The sequence below is a fragment of the Cheilinus undulatus genome, linkage group 8 (genome assembly GCF_018320785.1).
Source record: "Cheilinus undulatus linkage group 8, ASM1832078v1, whole genome shotgun sequence".
NCBI classification, from domain to species: domain Eukaryota; kingdom Metazoa; phylum Chordata; class Actinopteri; order Labriformes; family Labridae; genus Cheilinus; species Cheilinus undulatus.
In genome coordinates, this window is record NC_054872.1 from 46,960,603 (window position 1) to 46,976,313 (window position 15,711).

Here is a 15,711-nt window from a genome sequence, read left to right on the forward strand (position 1 = left end):
ATAAAATATTTAGTTCTATTTTTGATCAACTTGTTAAAAGAGAGCTTTTTACTCTCCTAAAACACAATATTTCCAGCAGGTGGCGATGTTGTCTGATCAACAAGGACTGAAACACAACGAAGAAGTAACCGGTTTCAGGAAAGATCGTCTATTATGACAGCCGCACATATCTGTCACCATGGAAACCAATCTGCGAAAGAGGTGAGGTTTCTGGTTTTCCAATTCCCCCACTGCGTCTGTTGTTCAGTCCTCAATCTTGATACTTCATGTAACCATAGGTGTAGATGGTGCGGCTTGTATTGTTTTTTCTGGGATATTTCGTAAGAAATTAAAAGCAGAATGAATTAGCTGGCAGATGGGTTGTTGTTAGAAGCTCTGGCCGTAAAGAGCAGAGTGAGATCTCTTGTCAGATTTATACACATCTCCGGACGCATGCTACCCTTAGGCGTTGGCATTAGCATATTAGCTAACACAGTGGAAGGTAAAAACTGTTAAATTAGAGTAAAGAGGAATTTTTAACTTAACTTGCTAAGCTAAACGAGATTTCAAAACCAGTTCCTTCTAAGACATCGAATGCTGTACATGTATTTCACCTTATTACAGCTGTATATCTAGTTTAGTGGCCAGTTGTGTTAGCCATGTTTACAGAGCTTAATAGTATCCTGAACACCACTCCTGACAGCATCACACAGGTAAAGCAATAATTCTAAGTTTCCCAGCTTATTAAAATACACGCCATAATTTCATATTGTATATGACTCCTTCTATCTGCTCTGGTATAACCTGTGTGGTCTTGAGCTAACCTGAGCCTAAATACGGTATTTACAGTTTATTCTTTCTAACGTCCAATTCTATAGGGAGAGTTCATCTTAATATCAGACAGACGGAGCGATGCCTCTTTCCTCATACACCACTTCCTCCCGTTTTACCTACGAGGTAAGCCATTTCAATACATTTTTTCACTTGTCAAAGAAGTTATAAATAAGACAACTCAGGTGTTTTTTACAGCTTATTTGTCTACACTTGGACTGCAGCTGATTTGTCCTATTTTGTTATTTCAGCTCGCTGTAAAGTCTGTTTCCTGGGTCTGGTGCAGTCCTTCAATCATTACCATGCAATCAGTCAGAGATTGGTGAGTCTCTTCTGGTACTATTGATATACTACATTGGCAATTGATGTCAAAACTTAGAAGGAACCCAGACTTTTTTTTTAATTAAGTAGATTTAATCCCATTTTAATACACTCAGATGATTCCCGTTCCTTGTTATCCTATTGATCAACCTCCTTCTTCAAAACAATTTGAAAATTATAGTTTTGCATTTGTTTGTTCTTGTCATTTCCATATAACAGCAACATTGTAAGATATTTGTCTTGACTCAGTCCCTCAGTGCAGTTTTCAAAGTATAAATTAAATTTCAGTATCATGGGGATAAAACAATGCACAACCCCAGTTTTGATACCCAATATTTGGAACTTTCCTGTTATCAATTCGCAAAATACTCCTGTGCCCTGTCTAAATTGCACCAAACATTGACATTTTTTGTGCAATTCTGTAAGCACCTGTTTTTTTAAGTTGTGTCTTTTAGAGTGGAGAATGTATCTGTTAAAAATGTGGTATTAAAAAAGTTTGCACCGCATTTTGTGGAGCTATTCAGATTGCTTGTGTAATTTGACAATATCATATCCAGTCAATTGTTTGTTTGTTTTTATTTTGTTTGATAACCACAAAAGATAAAGTTGGGCCTCGCTTATATTGAAAGAGTTTTTAACCTCTTATTTGCCATTGAATAGCTATTTCTAAAAATCTGAGCTTAAAAGTCAGGGTTAGGATGGATGTTTAGATTGTATTTCCATTTAGAGGTAGGGTTTGTAATACTTTTATCAGTGTTTGTCAGAATTTTTTTCTTATTTTTAGGCCTCCAATCCTGTGATTTCTTCTGTCAGTACAAAGGGGTTGCTATTTTTTTCATCTTAGATATAATGGCTGATTTCCTAACCCAAAAGAAACTGGAGTTTTTCTTAGACAATGACAATTTATCCTGCTTAAGATCCACTCTTTCTGTGCCACAGTGGCTGGTTTGACCTTAAGTTTTATTTTTGTGAATTAACTGATAACAGCAATTCACCTCTCTTACCTGCCAAATTGACTATTTCTGTTTTTTATGTTGTTTTGGTTAAATCCACGTTGGATAAGCTTATTGTATTATGCGTTTCTGTACTGTTCGCTCCTCGTGGCAAATCAGACTACGTTTCTTTTAAACAAAACTTGTATGGCCAACTCATCAAGTAATTGGGACCCAGGTTAACTGGGTAAATTGAGGAGCTAACATAACAAGTTGCTACTTTCTTGCTCTGTTTTTTTCAGTGTGGTCATCTGTTTTAAAATTGTGTATCCTCAGGGTGTAAGCTTATTACAGGCAAAAGAAAAAGGACAGCTGGTTTTCCTGGAAGGACTGACTGAGTCACTATCTGTTTTGAGTCCTCAAGAGACCAGTGCAGGAACGCAAACCATGGACTTCCTCAGGTACAAACACATACCACAGTTTCTATGGATTTTAAACTTTGCTAATATACGTTTGTGCACAGTATCTGGATCACCAATCCAAATGCCTTTAATTCACACAGTTCTCTCGAATTTTTGCCCAAAGTCCTGCATTGTAAGATTTTATCATTTATACTTGGTCCAGTCCTTCAGATGCATGTAGTAGGGTTGTCAAGATATAAGAGTTTTAAACTGTGATGTGATGCTAGAAAAACAATCAAACAATATCAACATCTGATTAATACTATGGCGACAAAAAAGGAAGTCTAAAGCCCCCCATATCAGACCCTTCTTTGTTTGTAATTGTTTAAAATATAAAAACAGCTCTTGCACACCACCTGATTTTTTCAAAACATGGGCAACAGTAAAGTACCAAAACATTGCCATTGTGCAGGATTTTGCTTTCAAATTTTGACTATTTCATTAATCTCCAAGGTATTACACATTTGTTTATGTAATAGGTGTAGATGATTGAAGTTGTCAGTTTAATGAGTTCTTTAAATCATTAAAATTTCAGAGATTATTTTCTTTTCAAACATGTGATAACAAAAAACTATTGCAGTATTTTATGTTTTGACACCCGTAGTGTGTAGGCACCCTATATTAACAGCAAGAATTACCATTCTTAAAGCTTTCTGCTGCTCCTGTACCTTCAGAGACCCTGCTGTTGGCCTGAAGAGTCTCTATGAGTTTGTCCGGTCCAGTCTGTCCGATGGGACAGAGGAATGGGGACCCCCAGTGCTGCTGGTGGACGACCTCAGTGTGTTACTGAGTCTTGGGGTGAGCGTTGGAGCTGTGCTAGACTTCAGCCACTACTGCAGAGCCACTGTCTGCTCAAAGCTAAAGGTTAGATACCTGCTTTTTGTCTTTGTGTTTTGTTTCTTTAGAAGTATCTTCAATAGTCCAAATCTCTCAAACAGTTTGAAATTGCCCTACTTTTAGTCAGTCTCATCATCATTACTTTGATTGTGTTGCAGGGCAACATGGTGATGCTGACACGATGTGATGGGGAGGAAGAGGAGGATGATGGGGATGATGAAGGCTCAGAGAGACTTCTGAAGGGTCTGACTCACCAGTGTAGCCTCACCCTGCATGTACAAGGTCTTCCCACTGGATACTGCAAGGACATACACGGACAGGTGTGTGTTTTTCTCTCTACAGCATGTCTCATTCAGACTGAACGTACGTTTGGAAGGATATGTGCTAAGGCCAACTGTGCATGCACTCTGTAACAGACAGTCCTGCCTTTTAAGTCAATAACTTTCATGGGGTAGCTCAGAAACACATGCAAGGTGATTTTTTTTCTTGGTCTCAAAATCTAAGTAAATGTATTGTACTTGTTTTCAGGTGGAGGTGTGCTGGAGGAGGAGACAGTGTAAAGGACAGTACACACAAAGGAAACTCTTTCAGTATAAGGTTCATGATAAAGGAGCCTCCTTTTTTGCTCCTGGGATGTCCAGTGCTGTTCTTTAACTGGACTTTCTAACACCATGAACTGCCTTTTGTCTCTATTAAATGAGACAGCTGACTCTTATGGATCTACACCAAAAGTGGTCAGTGAACCAGAAGAAGATACCAGCCTTATCCAAGTCCAGAAATTGGATGATCACATCTGTAAAAGGGCAAGTTTGGACCAGAGATTGTCTGAAGAGGAAACACTGGGGTCCTTGCAGCTGTTAGCCTGTGTCAAACCCATGTGTCAATGCCTACATTTTTGCTTTGAGTTAAAGAGACAGACAGAATGAGCCATTTTATCTGATTATCAAGCTGGTCTAATGAGGGCTGAGTATAAGGCCAGACTATTGTCTGTTCTCTAGTTAAGGGATATTAATTCTGAGCTAGTGTGCTAGGTGTGCACACTGTTAATCATAGTTGTGTTTATATGCCTTAAACAGAATGGTACCTACTCTCAAAAGTACCTTTTGTCCCATCAGAGGAAGGGATTAGCCATATATATCCAATTTAGTTCAATCTTTATGGACTCAAGAACCAGGTAAAAAAAAAAATTAAAAGGTGAATCACAATAAAAGTCATTATTTATGCACAATAGATGAACAACTACGTTGAAAACTTAAGACTTTAAAAATGCATGTGTACCAATGTCTCTGTAACAGTGACATGTATTAAACACAACATAAATATGAACACAGTTTCATAATTTGATGTACTGCTTCACAAATAGCCCACTATCTAAGCTTTAAATCTAGTCTTCACTTTCACTTCTGCAAATAAACTGTTTAAAGAATCAGAAAAAAAACTGTGGATAAAAGATGTAAATAAAGTTATAATGGCATTCTGTTTGACTTTGCTATTCAGCTTTATACATATTACATCCAAACCATGGAAATCAAGTCCAGAGAGGTTATGGCTGTATCTGCCTTCATGCAGCGCTTCCTAAAGACCCTGCTATCTGTCAGTATTGCAAGCATTCAGTTGTGTATTTTGTTATTATTATTTAGTGGTTCTGAAAAAAAAAGGAAATGAGTGGTTAATATCAAGATAATGAAAATAATGAGGATGACAAATAAAGGATGAAAATATTTTTCTCACAAACTGACCTAAAATCTAGGTTGAAGTAGTTGTAATTATCTTAATAAACACTAGATGTCGCTCTGTTTCTGCTGTGATCGCTGCAGTGTGAGAGGTCGAAGTGGAGAGGTCTGTGCTGTTTGACAATTAGTAGATATGAAACGTTGCTACTGCATGTCGGCATCACACTCGAGTTAGCTTTTAGCTTATCTCCATAAACAAAGGAATATCACAGCGTCCTTTTTACCCAGGAGGACCGGACCTGAACAAGAACCACAACTGAGCATATTTTTCTGAAGTTTGTCAAGGTAAGTGTGTGTACAGTAAAGCTTCATCCCTTTAGCATTAGCTGCCATGCTAATGTAAGCTATCTCTTCTGCGGAGGAGAGCATGGGAGCTGTTGATTTATCTGATGACATAACATTAGCAGGTAAGCGTTGTTACAGCCATAGCAACGAGATAACAGGCACTGGACTCACAGGGACCAATTTGTTTTGTAAAATCAGCAATCGTACACAGGTAGTTCAGACCATATTGTTCAATTTTACGTCATCTCTGTGCTAACGAAGCTAACTTCATGTTTGTTGGCTGAGAGCTCTACCCAGTGTCTCAGTGACAGCCACATTAGAAAGCGTTAGTATCATTAACCTCTTCAAACATGTGGACCACTTGTTTACCACTGTACGCCTTCTTAAGCTTTATAATGTTTTGGATCCAGGTTCAAAGGGTTTATTAAGAAGCCAGAGTTAGCTACGCACCTGCAGGCTAGCTAGCTATTAGCTCTTAGCTTTGGGCTTTGACAAGTTGCCTGCAGATGATGAAAATAACTTTAAGTTAAAATTGACAAGTTTAATTAGCATGAAAATAAAGTAATGTTGCCAAAGGAGCATACAATATAAAAATTCACCAACAATAGAAATAGCACAAACATAAATTATGATAACAGGTGCTTTGGAGTTTACATTAAACAAAATAATTTGTTATAAAAACGATAAAAATCAAGAATAAATCACAAAATTGGTAAGTAATACACTGATAAATTTAATAATTTCTATTAATTTTAGAGTATATTTATAGGAAAATTATTATATTCTAAATATTTCGTATTCTATTATATACGTGTATTATGTATTGGTAATATTATATGTAAGTAAATAATATATATAAATTACTAATAATGTAATGTTAAAACAAATAAAAGTTTAAGCTAAATAACAGCAAGCAAATTAATACAATTTTAAAGCAACACTTTTTTTTCAAGATGTTTTATATATTTGAATTGTTAGTTCGATCTAGTTTTTAGTCTTCTTCTTTGTATTGTTATTTTTATTTTACATTTATGGCTGAACGTGGATTTATGTGCCAGAAATGATCTACTTTTCAAAGTTAAGGTTGAATAAAGATATTCATAAAAATAATCAAAACCAAAGAAATATTAAATGCTTAAAAAATGTACAATAAAAATAGGAAAAATAAAGTTATACATTTAAATAATGATAATAATAATTGTATAATAAGAGAAAATAACTTACAATGATAAATAATGAATAATAAACAAATAATAACTCTACTGATATTAATAATAATAATATGTTTTTTATTTAACCAGGTTAACATCACTGAGATTTAGCATCTCATTTACAAGAGTGAAATACAATGATAACTACTTTTACTTATAAAAATAATGATAATAATAATAAACTAATACAATTATTTAAATAATTAAGTTAAGTTGTTTAATCCAAACTTTGGTTGAAAGAAAAAAATGTTTGGTGCGTGTTATTGTCAATGATCAGCTGAAATGTGTATCAGATCCTTGATGTCAGCAGCTTTAACAGATCTAAACCAAATACTAAATCAGAGTCAGCTTGCACATCACTGTCCAATCACATTGACGCATGTTTGGGTTGCTTGGCAACTTCTGTGTTGTTTTTTCCCCCATTAGAATTTTTATGATGCTTGTGGTTGATGGTGACAGATTTTATTTTCACTCAGTGGCACACGCACCTTAGCAAGCTAGCTAGCAGTCAGATGGTTTTCTTGTTTATGTTTTCATTGTAAGCTGGCATTTATTCCGCCTAATTTAACTAAGTCTATACAAAGGTGTAGGTTGAATGATACTGGTTGCTAAGTTAGAAGGAGCCAGTTAGCTTCTGAACCAAGAACAGTCACCAACATTATGAAATGCCATTCAGTCATGAAAGTATATTCACCTTTCCAAGAGAGCAACAAGACCTTTATCAGGGTTATATGTGAAAATTTGAATGGCTTTGAAATGTTATAAACTAGAATATAGTTTGCATGCTCCAGTTCAGTGGTTTTTTTTACACCTTGTCATATGTAAAACTTAAACTGGAAACTAAAACTAAACATGTTGAAAAAGGCCATGCATAAGCTGTATGCTGGTTGAGGTGCTGTAAGACAGAAGACTAATCAACAAATATTTTATGGTTAATGTGGTGTACAACATTTCTTTTCCAGTAGGTGTGTTCAAAATGACTCAGTCTTAAGTAAAACCTTCCCTTCAACCCTGCTATTTGTTTAATATCTAATATTTCCACCCTTAAATACAAAGTGATCTTTATTTACTTGATGCCAGAGGCGTCCATGTCCCTCCATGGGCATCCTTTATAGCACTGTGCTAGCTTATCCCTGGCAGGTGATGTTGCGACAGAGTTGCATCAGCCACTTTATCCCTGCATGTGCTCACTGTCTTATGATAGCGATGTCACCATGTGGCCTGTGATCTAGACTGTACAGGAAGTTACGTGTGTGTTGAAAGTAGAAGAAATGTTAACACCAATACACTATACTTTAAAAAAACTAAAATATTAGAAATGAAAACATTTCACAAAGTATTTTAGGGGAAATAAGAGGGGGTTCAAAATATTGACAGTCCCATAAAAGTTGAGCCAATGCTTTCTCTTGTGAATTTTATCAGTGATATTGTCCTGAAATAAATTGATTATTATAAGTATTTCTAACAAAATGTGTGCATATCAAAAATGAGATTTGTAGATTTACATGGAAAAGAATATAACTGCACAAAATCTCTGGACAGATATTTAAGCTCATCTTTGTGTGTTGCTGCTTTTTCGCCTTAAATAAGAGGTGAACTTCTATGAATTAATACAGTAATTGTGAACTGAACCTCTGTAGAGGCATTTTGTATTCTTTAGGTTATCTGATGATATCATGGTGTTATCATTATATAGTTGTTGTGCAAGAAATCAATCAGTGCAAATTGGATCACTGGATCATTATATTATCTTGATTATGAAACATTTAGAGCACACTGCATATCATATTTAGAGTCATCATGTCATTTCCACCTCTGTTAAATATCTTCATATATAATTCTAAAGTGCGGTTAAAGAGCCGTATCCTTTGTGCAAGATGTTGCCCAAGGACTGTGAGATTTCCAGTATGAACATTTTCTTCTTCCTCTTGATAGTCGCACTGAAATCCTGGTGTGGAAATCCTCTAACTGCAATGCATCGTCTTATTATAGTTACTGATTTACAGGGCATTTCCCTCTTTTGTCAACAGCTGTGGTTGTAAAAGGCTGGGTTGCTGTAATCTGCTCCTCCACAGTGAGCCTGTCACTACGTTTACAGCAGCTCTAATGGGAGTAACTGATCAAAGGAGCATGCCTCCACATTATGCAACTATGGTGCTGAATGGTGATGCAGTTATGCTACGGATGGTGGACATGGCCTAATGCTCTCTGGAATGTTTGTGGATATGTGTGAAGCTTTTGGCCTACGGTGATTCGCTTGAAGACAATTCATTTGGCATGTAGAGGATAGAGAAAGTTCCGGATAATGTCTTTTAATTCTTTAAGCCCTGGAGATGCCTTCAAGCTGGGTATTCTAGGAAGTGTGGAAAAGAGGTAAGCTGGTACTTTAACTATGTCAAAACGTACAAACACTTTGAATCAATTTTTAAGTGTCTTTCATCCTAAAAAACTGAGAGCTCCATTTTTAATCTGCAGCTATATAATTAATCTGCAGTGACCCAAAGTGATCTCCCTAACTTAATTTGCGCTTGCAATGTGACAGACTGTCATGCTATAGCTGTGTTTTTGTTTGCAAGTGGGTGTGCTGGCTCTTCACGTGGTAGCTCATATAGGCTATTCTTTGTTCTGCTATTAGTTACTACACAGGCATAGAGGCATAGAGATGTTTTCCGTACTCTTGCCATAAAGATTTGTCTGTGGTTTGTTGGGTTTGCAGAAATATGTTTTGCATGCCTCAGCTGAAAGGCGCAATACAACGGACAAGTAAGCATACTAGAGTTGCACAGTATACTGAAAATGTGTTTTTTAAGTGGATAGATTTGTTTCACACATCCATCTGGAAAACCATACTAAGCATTTGGGAAAGGGCAGAGGATTTGAAAAAAAAAACACTTGGAGTGTAATTGGATGAACGTTCTGTCTGTCACATCTTTACGGGCCAATCAGAGCAAAAAAACACGTGACATAGCCGCGACTGATGTGCACAGCTGCTGAGGAATATCGCGAACCATGGCGACTATAGACATGTCAGTACACGACTTTTGTCGTTTTTGAAAAGAAGACAACTCACTGCTGTTCTTTCTTCTTCTGTTAATGAAGAAATGTCATCAAGTTCTGATAAAAATGGTGCTTTAGCAGCATCCACGCTAAGCTCTTCCGCCATAATTGCACCGGCCTCTTATTGCTAATTGCTTAAGTCACGACTCCGCCTCGCCTGAAAGTACTGTCCCTCGTCACTGTTTGGTCCTGTCACTTTCTAACTGGGCCCAAACAGTTTAGACGGGAGCTTTGCAAGATGGATTCACCAGTGAGAAACAGGCAAACGCGTGTATCCATCTGCTTTGCAAGGTTACTGTTCAGTACCATTCAGTTAAAATGGCTCTGGTTCAAGTGACTCGAGTATTAAGTGGCTTGGAGACTTAAAAGGTTTTTTTGGGTCTCCACAAGATGACAGTGTGAGTAAGATAAAGTGGGTAACTCTGGCACAACTTCACCAACTTTCAAAGTGCCTGGAAGGTGAACAAAGTCTTAAAGAGAGCAGAAACCTGCAGCAACAGTACATTGTTTCATGTAATAAAACAAGTAATCACTCCTGTGATTCCCCTCTACCCTTTACCTTATCTTTTATTATTGTTTTTATCGGAAGCCTGTGGTGGCAGCTGAAGTGGCTGGTATACTGACAAAAAGGATTTCAGTTGCTGGTCATTGCCAGAGAAGCTAAAAAGAACTCAAACTCATGAGCCAAAACCAACAGTTTATCTGCTTCTGCCAGTGACAAGTCTTAAGTTTTGCATATAAAGCTTCCCTCTATTTGTCACGCTTCTGATTGTCTAGACATGCTGCAACCTACAACACAAACGGCCCAGAGGCTGTGAACAGAGGAGGAGGCAGGCAGCAGGGGGTGGCCATAGGCCCTGCGCCCTGCATGTTGTGTTTCCGATCGGCTCAATCCCGGATTAGTTCACTGACGGAGATGCTGCTGAGCCTTTTGCCAAATCAGGTCTCATTGCTACACCCACAGAGCGGCACAGCACGCAGCGAACTGGGCAGATAGCTGAGAGATGGAGGCTGTCACTGAAAGTTTCCCCTCGTTGGACAGCGAGCAGGACCTGAACTTGGCCGAGAGCAGAAACAGAGAGCAGAAAAGCCTCACTTCAAAGCTCCTTTTGACCTTTTTAGATCCTATTGTGCAAGCTTGCCAGGAGCTTGCTGTTTTTGCTGTATAGGGTATTTATAACAGCAGATCAAGAGACTCCTGAGGTGGATTCCTCCCAGGGAATGTTTCCGTTGCTCCCGGGGGGACGAGCCGAGCAGTCGCACACTCTGCCTGAGTCGAGAGGGGAGATTTATGTTAACCACAAGGCACCGCTTCAGCTAAAACAACCCAATGCTGCTGCTGCTTTCAAGGGACATAACTGGCAACGAGGCAGAGAGATAGCCTGGCCTCACATCAACAGGTACAGTTGTTTAATAGGTGCAGTGTGGTAGCAGCTGATGGGACAGAGCTGGGTTGTTGTATTTTGGCGTAGTTAACTGCTTATTGGCATCACATGAGAAGCTGGAGCAAGAGAGTGCTGTTAAGGTGGAAATGTTGGATAGGATTAGACACAGTACAAATCCAGCAGCAGTGTGTGCCAGCAGGACGGCCGGTTAAACATTGTAATAGAGCAGTGTGTAACTACAAACACTGATAGGCAGCACTGAACCTGTCTGCTGGGTAAACAGAGAGACAAGACCTGAGATTGGGTAGAAAAGTCAACAGGAGATTGAGTTGGTATGAGGAACCGAAGGGACTGAGTTTGTTTGAAGTTTGGGCTGAGATTTCACATTTTTTGTACTTTGACTTTTGATGCTAAACAGTTTTCAGAGCTCTGTCATTACTTTGATTCTATGCAATGTAGAGGTTTGACTAAGCTTGGGCCTAAGTTCAATGTTTTTGTTGAGTTGGTGTCAGTGCAGTTCTTTTTAAACCAAACAAGCCATCTGGGCTTTTGTTTCACTTCCTTACTTAAAAGAGTGCTTTATAAATCACCTTTCTTTCCAATCCTGATGCTCTGTTTGAATCATCTTGATCATTTCTACCTGGCTAGGTATTTGTTGTTGTTTTGCACACTAGTCAAAACTGATGCTGCCTTAGCATAGAAGAGTGATATGTGACAGACATCAGCAAAAAAGTGTGTTCTTTTCTCTCCAAGTCATATAATGGCTTAAAAAACTTTTAAAAAGTGTGTTTTATCCTGTGACTACACTCACAATTTAGGCCTCTCAGCTAAAGCTAAGTTATAGCAATGATAAACATGACATTTCTGACAAGTCCTTTACTATAAAAGTTAATATTAGTTATTTTTATTGAGTGATTTTGTTGTTAGCCCCCACATTAGGAAATGTGGCATAGTTAGGAGCAGCTTGACACACCATAGCAGGAGAAAAATGAAACTAAAAACTACATCTGCGGTTGAGGAGTGAGCACAGAGAGACCTATTCAATAATATTTCTGTGATCTGATGCTCAGACATGAGTTGAGTTTGCCATCACAGGTTTGTTGTAGGGAGAAAATTATGGTTGTAGAACCTGAATAGGAATCATCTCTTAAAGGGGACATATTATGCAAAAATCACTTTTTCATGCTTTTCTAACAAAAAGATGTGCCTCTGGCCTGTCCACAATTCCTACAAGTACCAGAAAAATCCAGGTTCCTGATCAGCTGCCTGAGAGGAGGATTAGGAGAGCCACACCCATTAAGCTGCATTCAGTTGTTCCAATTCTGATACCAGTGTCAGAAATATGTCTGATACTGCTTAAAATGCAGGTATTAGTATCGTCCAATCTGATACCGTTTGGTTTAGCTTTATATTTTGCTTCATTTAGCCATGCTAACTGTTAGCGCTATAAACTGGAAATCAATTCTTCTTCGGCTACCGTTTTAGAGCAGCGGAAAAAACCAAAGGACCCACTACAGCAGCCAAGAACGGTGGCTGCGTGACGGTTTTCTCTGAACGTGATCGCTAAAATGCCTTCCAGACCAGCGCTGTTGTACACGACAAGAAGTGACAGAGTTTATCAAAAGTGAAATAACTTTTGAACTATAAGTTGTTGCCTCTAACCTGTTTTTCCTCCCCTAGCTAGCTGTTGTGCCATCCCATTGATGTTATTGATGCTTTTGAATCCTGTTGGCAGCATTTTTAAGTGAGGCTGAAGCTCGTGTGACTTTTGAGGACTTTAGTTATTAGAACCACACCAGTGAACGTGACATTGAATGTCCTTTTTTATCCATTTAATTGAATTGCGATTGTTTATTACCGCTAGCTCGAATGCTCGAATTGCAGCGGCAAAACAACTTTAAGGGAGATGCTGTACATTATAATTTTATTTGTTGAATCAGTTGTAGGTCTAAAGTAATTTGCTAGTCTGCACAGGTAGTCCAGAAAGTTCACACTGGTATTGGATCAGTACTCGGTATTGGCTGATACCCAACACCTTGGTACTGGAATCGTATCGGGAAGGAAAAAATGGCGTCGGAACATCTCTACCTTTGCCATCATTGAGCAGGACAGCTCAAGAGAGAGAGGAAATATGGGAGAGAAGAGAGAGGACATGCACTAAATATGACCAGGATCAGGATTTGAACTTGCAGCTAGTTCATTGAGGACTGCAGTGTCTGTATAGAGGCACCTGTTGCAGCATGTTGATCTATGAATTATTAAACATTATTATAAGCCCTGAATAGAATGTCAGTGTTATGGTGAGGGTAAACACAATGTGTAAAAACAAAGTGGTGAGGATGTCCTCCAATTTGACAAAGCCAAGTCTGCAGCTCGGGTTGGGATTTTATTTCTTAACATAAAAACACAATCAGTTGGTTTATAAAATAGCTGACTTATATGTGGGTGTGTTAATCATTCCTGCAGAAGTGAATACACTTTAAGGGACTTCTATCTTATATTTCTGTCTCCTGCTTTGTTCACCTTCTCCTTCTGTATATTTGTCTAAACAGCAGTTGGATTAACCCACCATGGCCAGCAACAAAAGGCTCTTATCATCAGAAAACCGGGTGGTTGTGATGTTTTACCCAGGTGTTATCCCTGAGACTATATGTTTGCTTGAGGGTAGCTGCTCAGCCGGAGTTGCTTGTTTCCTACTGGTGGGAATGTGTCCACACCTTTTTTTATTGCTGCTGAATGAGTTGTGTGTTTAAGTTCTGTTGAGCATGTGATCTCAGTATGAGCCGGTCTGAAGGAAAAACACACCATGTGTTAGTCAACATTATGTGGGCTTACACATGGAGTGTGTAGCTAATTAGGAGTGTAGGACAGAGCTCCCCTATAAGAGCTGGAGTGTGTGTTTGTGTCATAGCTTAATTTTGCATATGTTGAAGCAAATCATGGAAAAAGCATGTATGTACCACATCTTTCTCAAAGTTAGACAAGCCTTACTTTTAACTGTTTATGCCAGCTGACTGCACTGAAAATGAGAGAATTTCATCTTTTACAGCAGGTGTCAATGGGAATTTGTCAGAAGTTTTATGGTGTATCTCTAAAAGTTGAAATGTTATCATCAGCTGAGAAAAATGGGAGTAAGACCTCCTTTTTATTATTTTGATATTCTGCTCTTTTGTTCATTTAAGCTGCATATGTGTTCCCAGAGCAGTTCAGCAGCAACAGCATTGAAATCTTTTAAACTGAGTCCTGGAATGACCCTTCACTGTTTATTGTTGATATGGTTTTCATGGATGTTTTAAACCAGTAAAAACACAGGATGAGCAGCCTCTTGTTAAAAGTATTTTTTCAGACGCTAACAGGCGGGTATCTGAGGGCAGCAAGCACAGCTCCAACCAAGCAGCAACCTCTGTGGTTGAAAAATGAAGCCACTCCATGTTCATCTGTTTTTTTTCAGCTAAAATAAGGATGTTTACAGCCTAATAATTTAAGATTTTGGTTGGAACAGTTTGTCTTTATGGCAGCCGCTGCAGATTGGCATCACAAGACCATTCAGTAACCACATGGCTGGCTTCATCCAATATTTTCTATAATCAGTTGCTCGGGTGAACTTTGAAAATTGAAACAAAGATTCAAAACAAGGTTATGTGAAACTAAGTTATGACAATGTGCTGCGAAATTATTCAGAAGCGATTCATTCATAGTAGCATGAGTCTGAGTAGGAGGGAGCAACAAGTTTTAGGCTGTAAAGGAGGAGGCTGGGATGGAGGAGGTGAAGCTTGGCCAGAAGCAGCTTGCATCAACATTAGTGCAAGCAGGGATAGTGAGAAGTGCATCATATCGAAATGGACTAGGGCTGAAACGATTCCTCGAATTATTTGGGTGATTCGAATCAAAAAATTCCTCGAGGCAAATTATCTGCCCGAGGCTTCTCTTAAATCAGTCATGTATCTATATACGCCCGTACTGTAGCCTGGACATCGCGCCGTTTGTTGCACGGCGAGCTGTGTTTCACACGGACGGCTATTTGTGAGGCACAATGTACTTGTTTTCGCTGTTACTATAACGTGACATGCATGATACGAGGCGTGAAAATCACGAAGGAAGAGAAGTTGAGGCAGATATGGCACTATGCCGGTGCAGATCTCAGAGTTGATCTTGCCTGCATGACTCGCTGGAGTGAGACAGCGCTTAGTTTGTGTCTGCAGACTTAAGGGAATTTCATAAACTTCTGGTATTTTGGTCCGACGGTTTCACGGAACGCCGTCAGGTGTCACGATTCAAGTCCTGTTTAAGCCCCCCCCCTCCACGAGCGCATGTCATACATTTAATTCTAAATTATTTAAGACTCAGCACACTAACATCTTGATTGCAGCGTATTTTTCAAAAAGTGTCAACATCCCAAATAATGTTATAAGACTTATATTGATAATAAATTGACACCCATTAAATAGAAACACACTATTGACACAGACATTGACTGAGACTGAACAGGTCAAAGTTCAACATCATGTAGTCAGAATTCAACAGGTCACAGAAGCAGCTTTATCCCTTAAAATGCGTCCTCCATGTCTGTGGATGGTCTTAAAAGGTCAGATTTTTATGGTGGATGAACTCACAAACAAAAATGTGCTAAAATTAAAAGTGAACACGCTTTGAAAATAGACCATTTCCTGTAATCTAAA

The 15,711-nt window shown here is 38.5% G+C and overlaps 2 protein-coding genes across 4 annotated transcripts in view; both read left to right on the forward strand.

Moving 5' to 3' along the window:
* The first annotated feature begins 435 nt into the window (after positions 1 to 435).
* On the forward strand, positions 436 to 4,828 carry elp6 (elongator acetyltransferase complex subunit 6). Its single transcript, XM_041793868.1, has 7 exons — positions 436 to 692; positions 858 to 936; positions 1,062 to 1,132; positions 2,400 to 2,524; positions 3,199 to 3,388; positions 3,520 to 3,681; positions 3,890 to 4,828. Exons 1-7 carry the CDS (start codon positions 639 to 641, stop codon positions 4,013 to 4,015), a joined length of 807 nt encoding a protein of 268 aa, XP_041649802.1. The 5' UTR covers positions 436 to 638; the 3' UTR covers positions 4,016 to 4,828.
* Positions 4,829 to 5,227: 399 nt separating this feature from the next.
* LOC121513313 (SREBF chaperone) overlaps positions 5,228 to 15,711 on the forward strand; it is a 57,441-nt gene continuing 46,957 nt past the window's right edge. Inside the window, exon 1 of one of the 3 annotated variants that reach the window (XM_041792975.1) lies at positions 5,228 to 5,379. Coding sequence is in view for 2 of the 3 variants with exons in the window: in XM_041792972.1 (XP_041648906.1) it covers positions 10,869 to 11,047 (179 nt within the window). In the remaining variant the exon portion in view is untranslated. Of the gene's footprint in view, positions 5,380 to 8,885; positions 8,964 to 10,850; positions 11,048 to 15,711 lie in introns of those variants that run through there. The other 2 variants (XM_041792974.1, XM_041792972.1) reach the window with 2 other exon arrangements.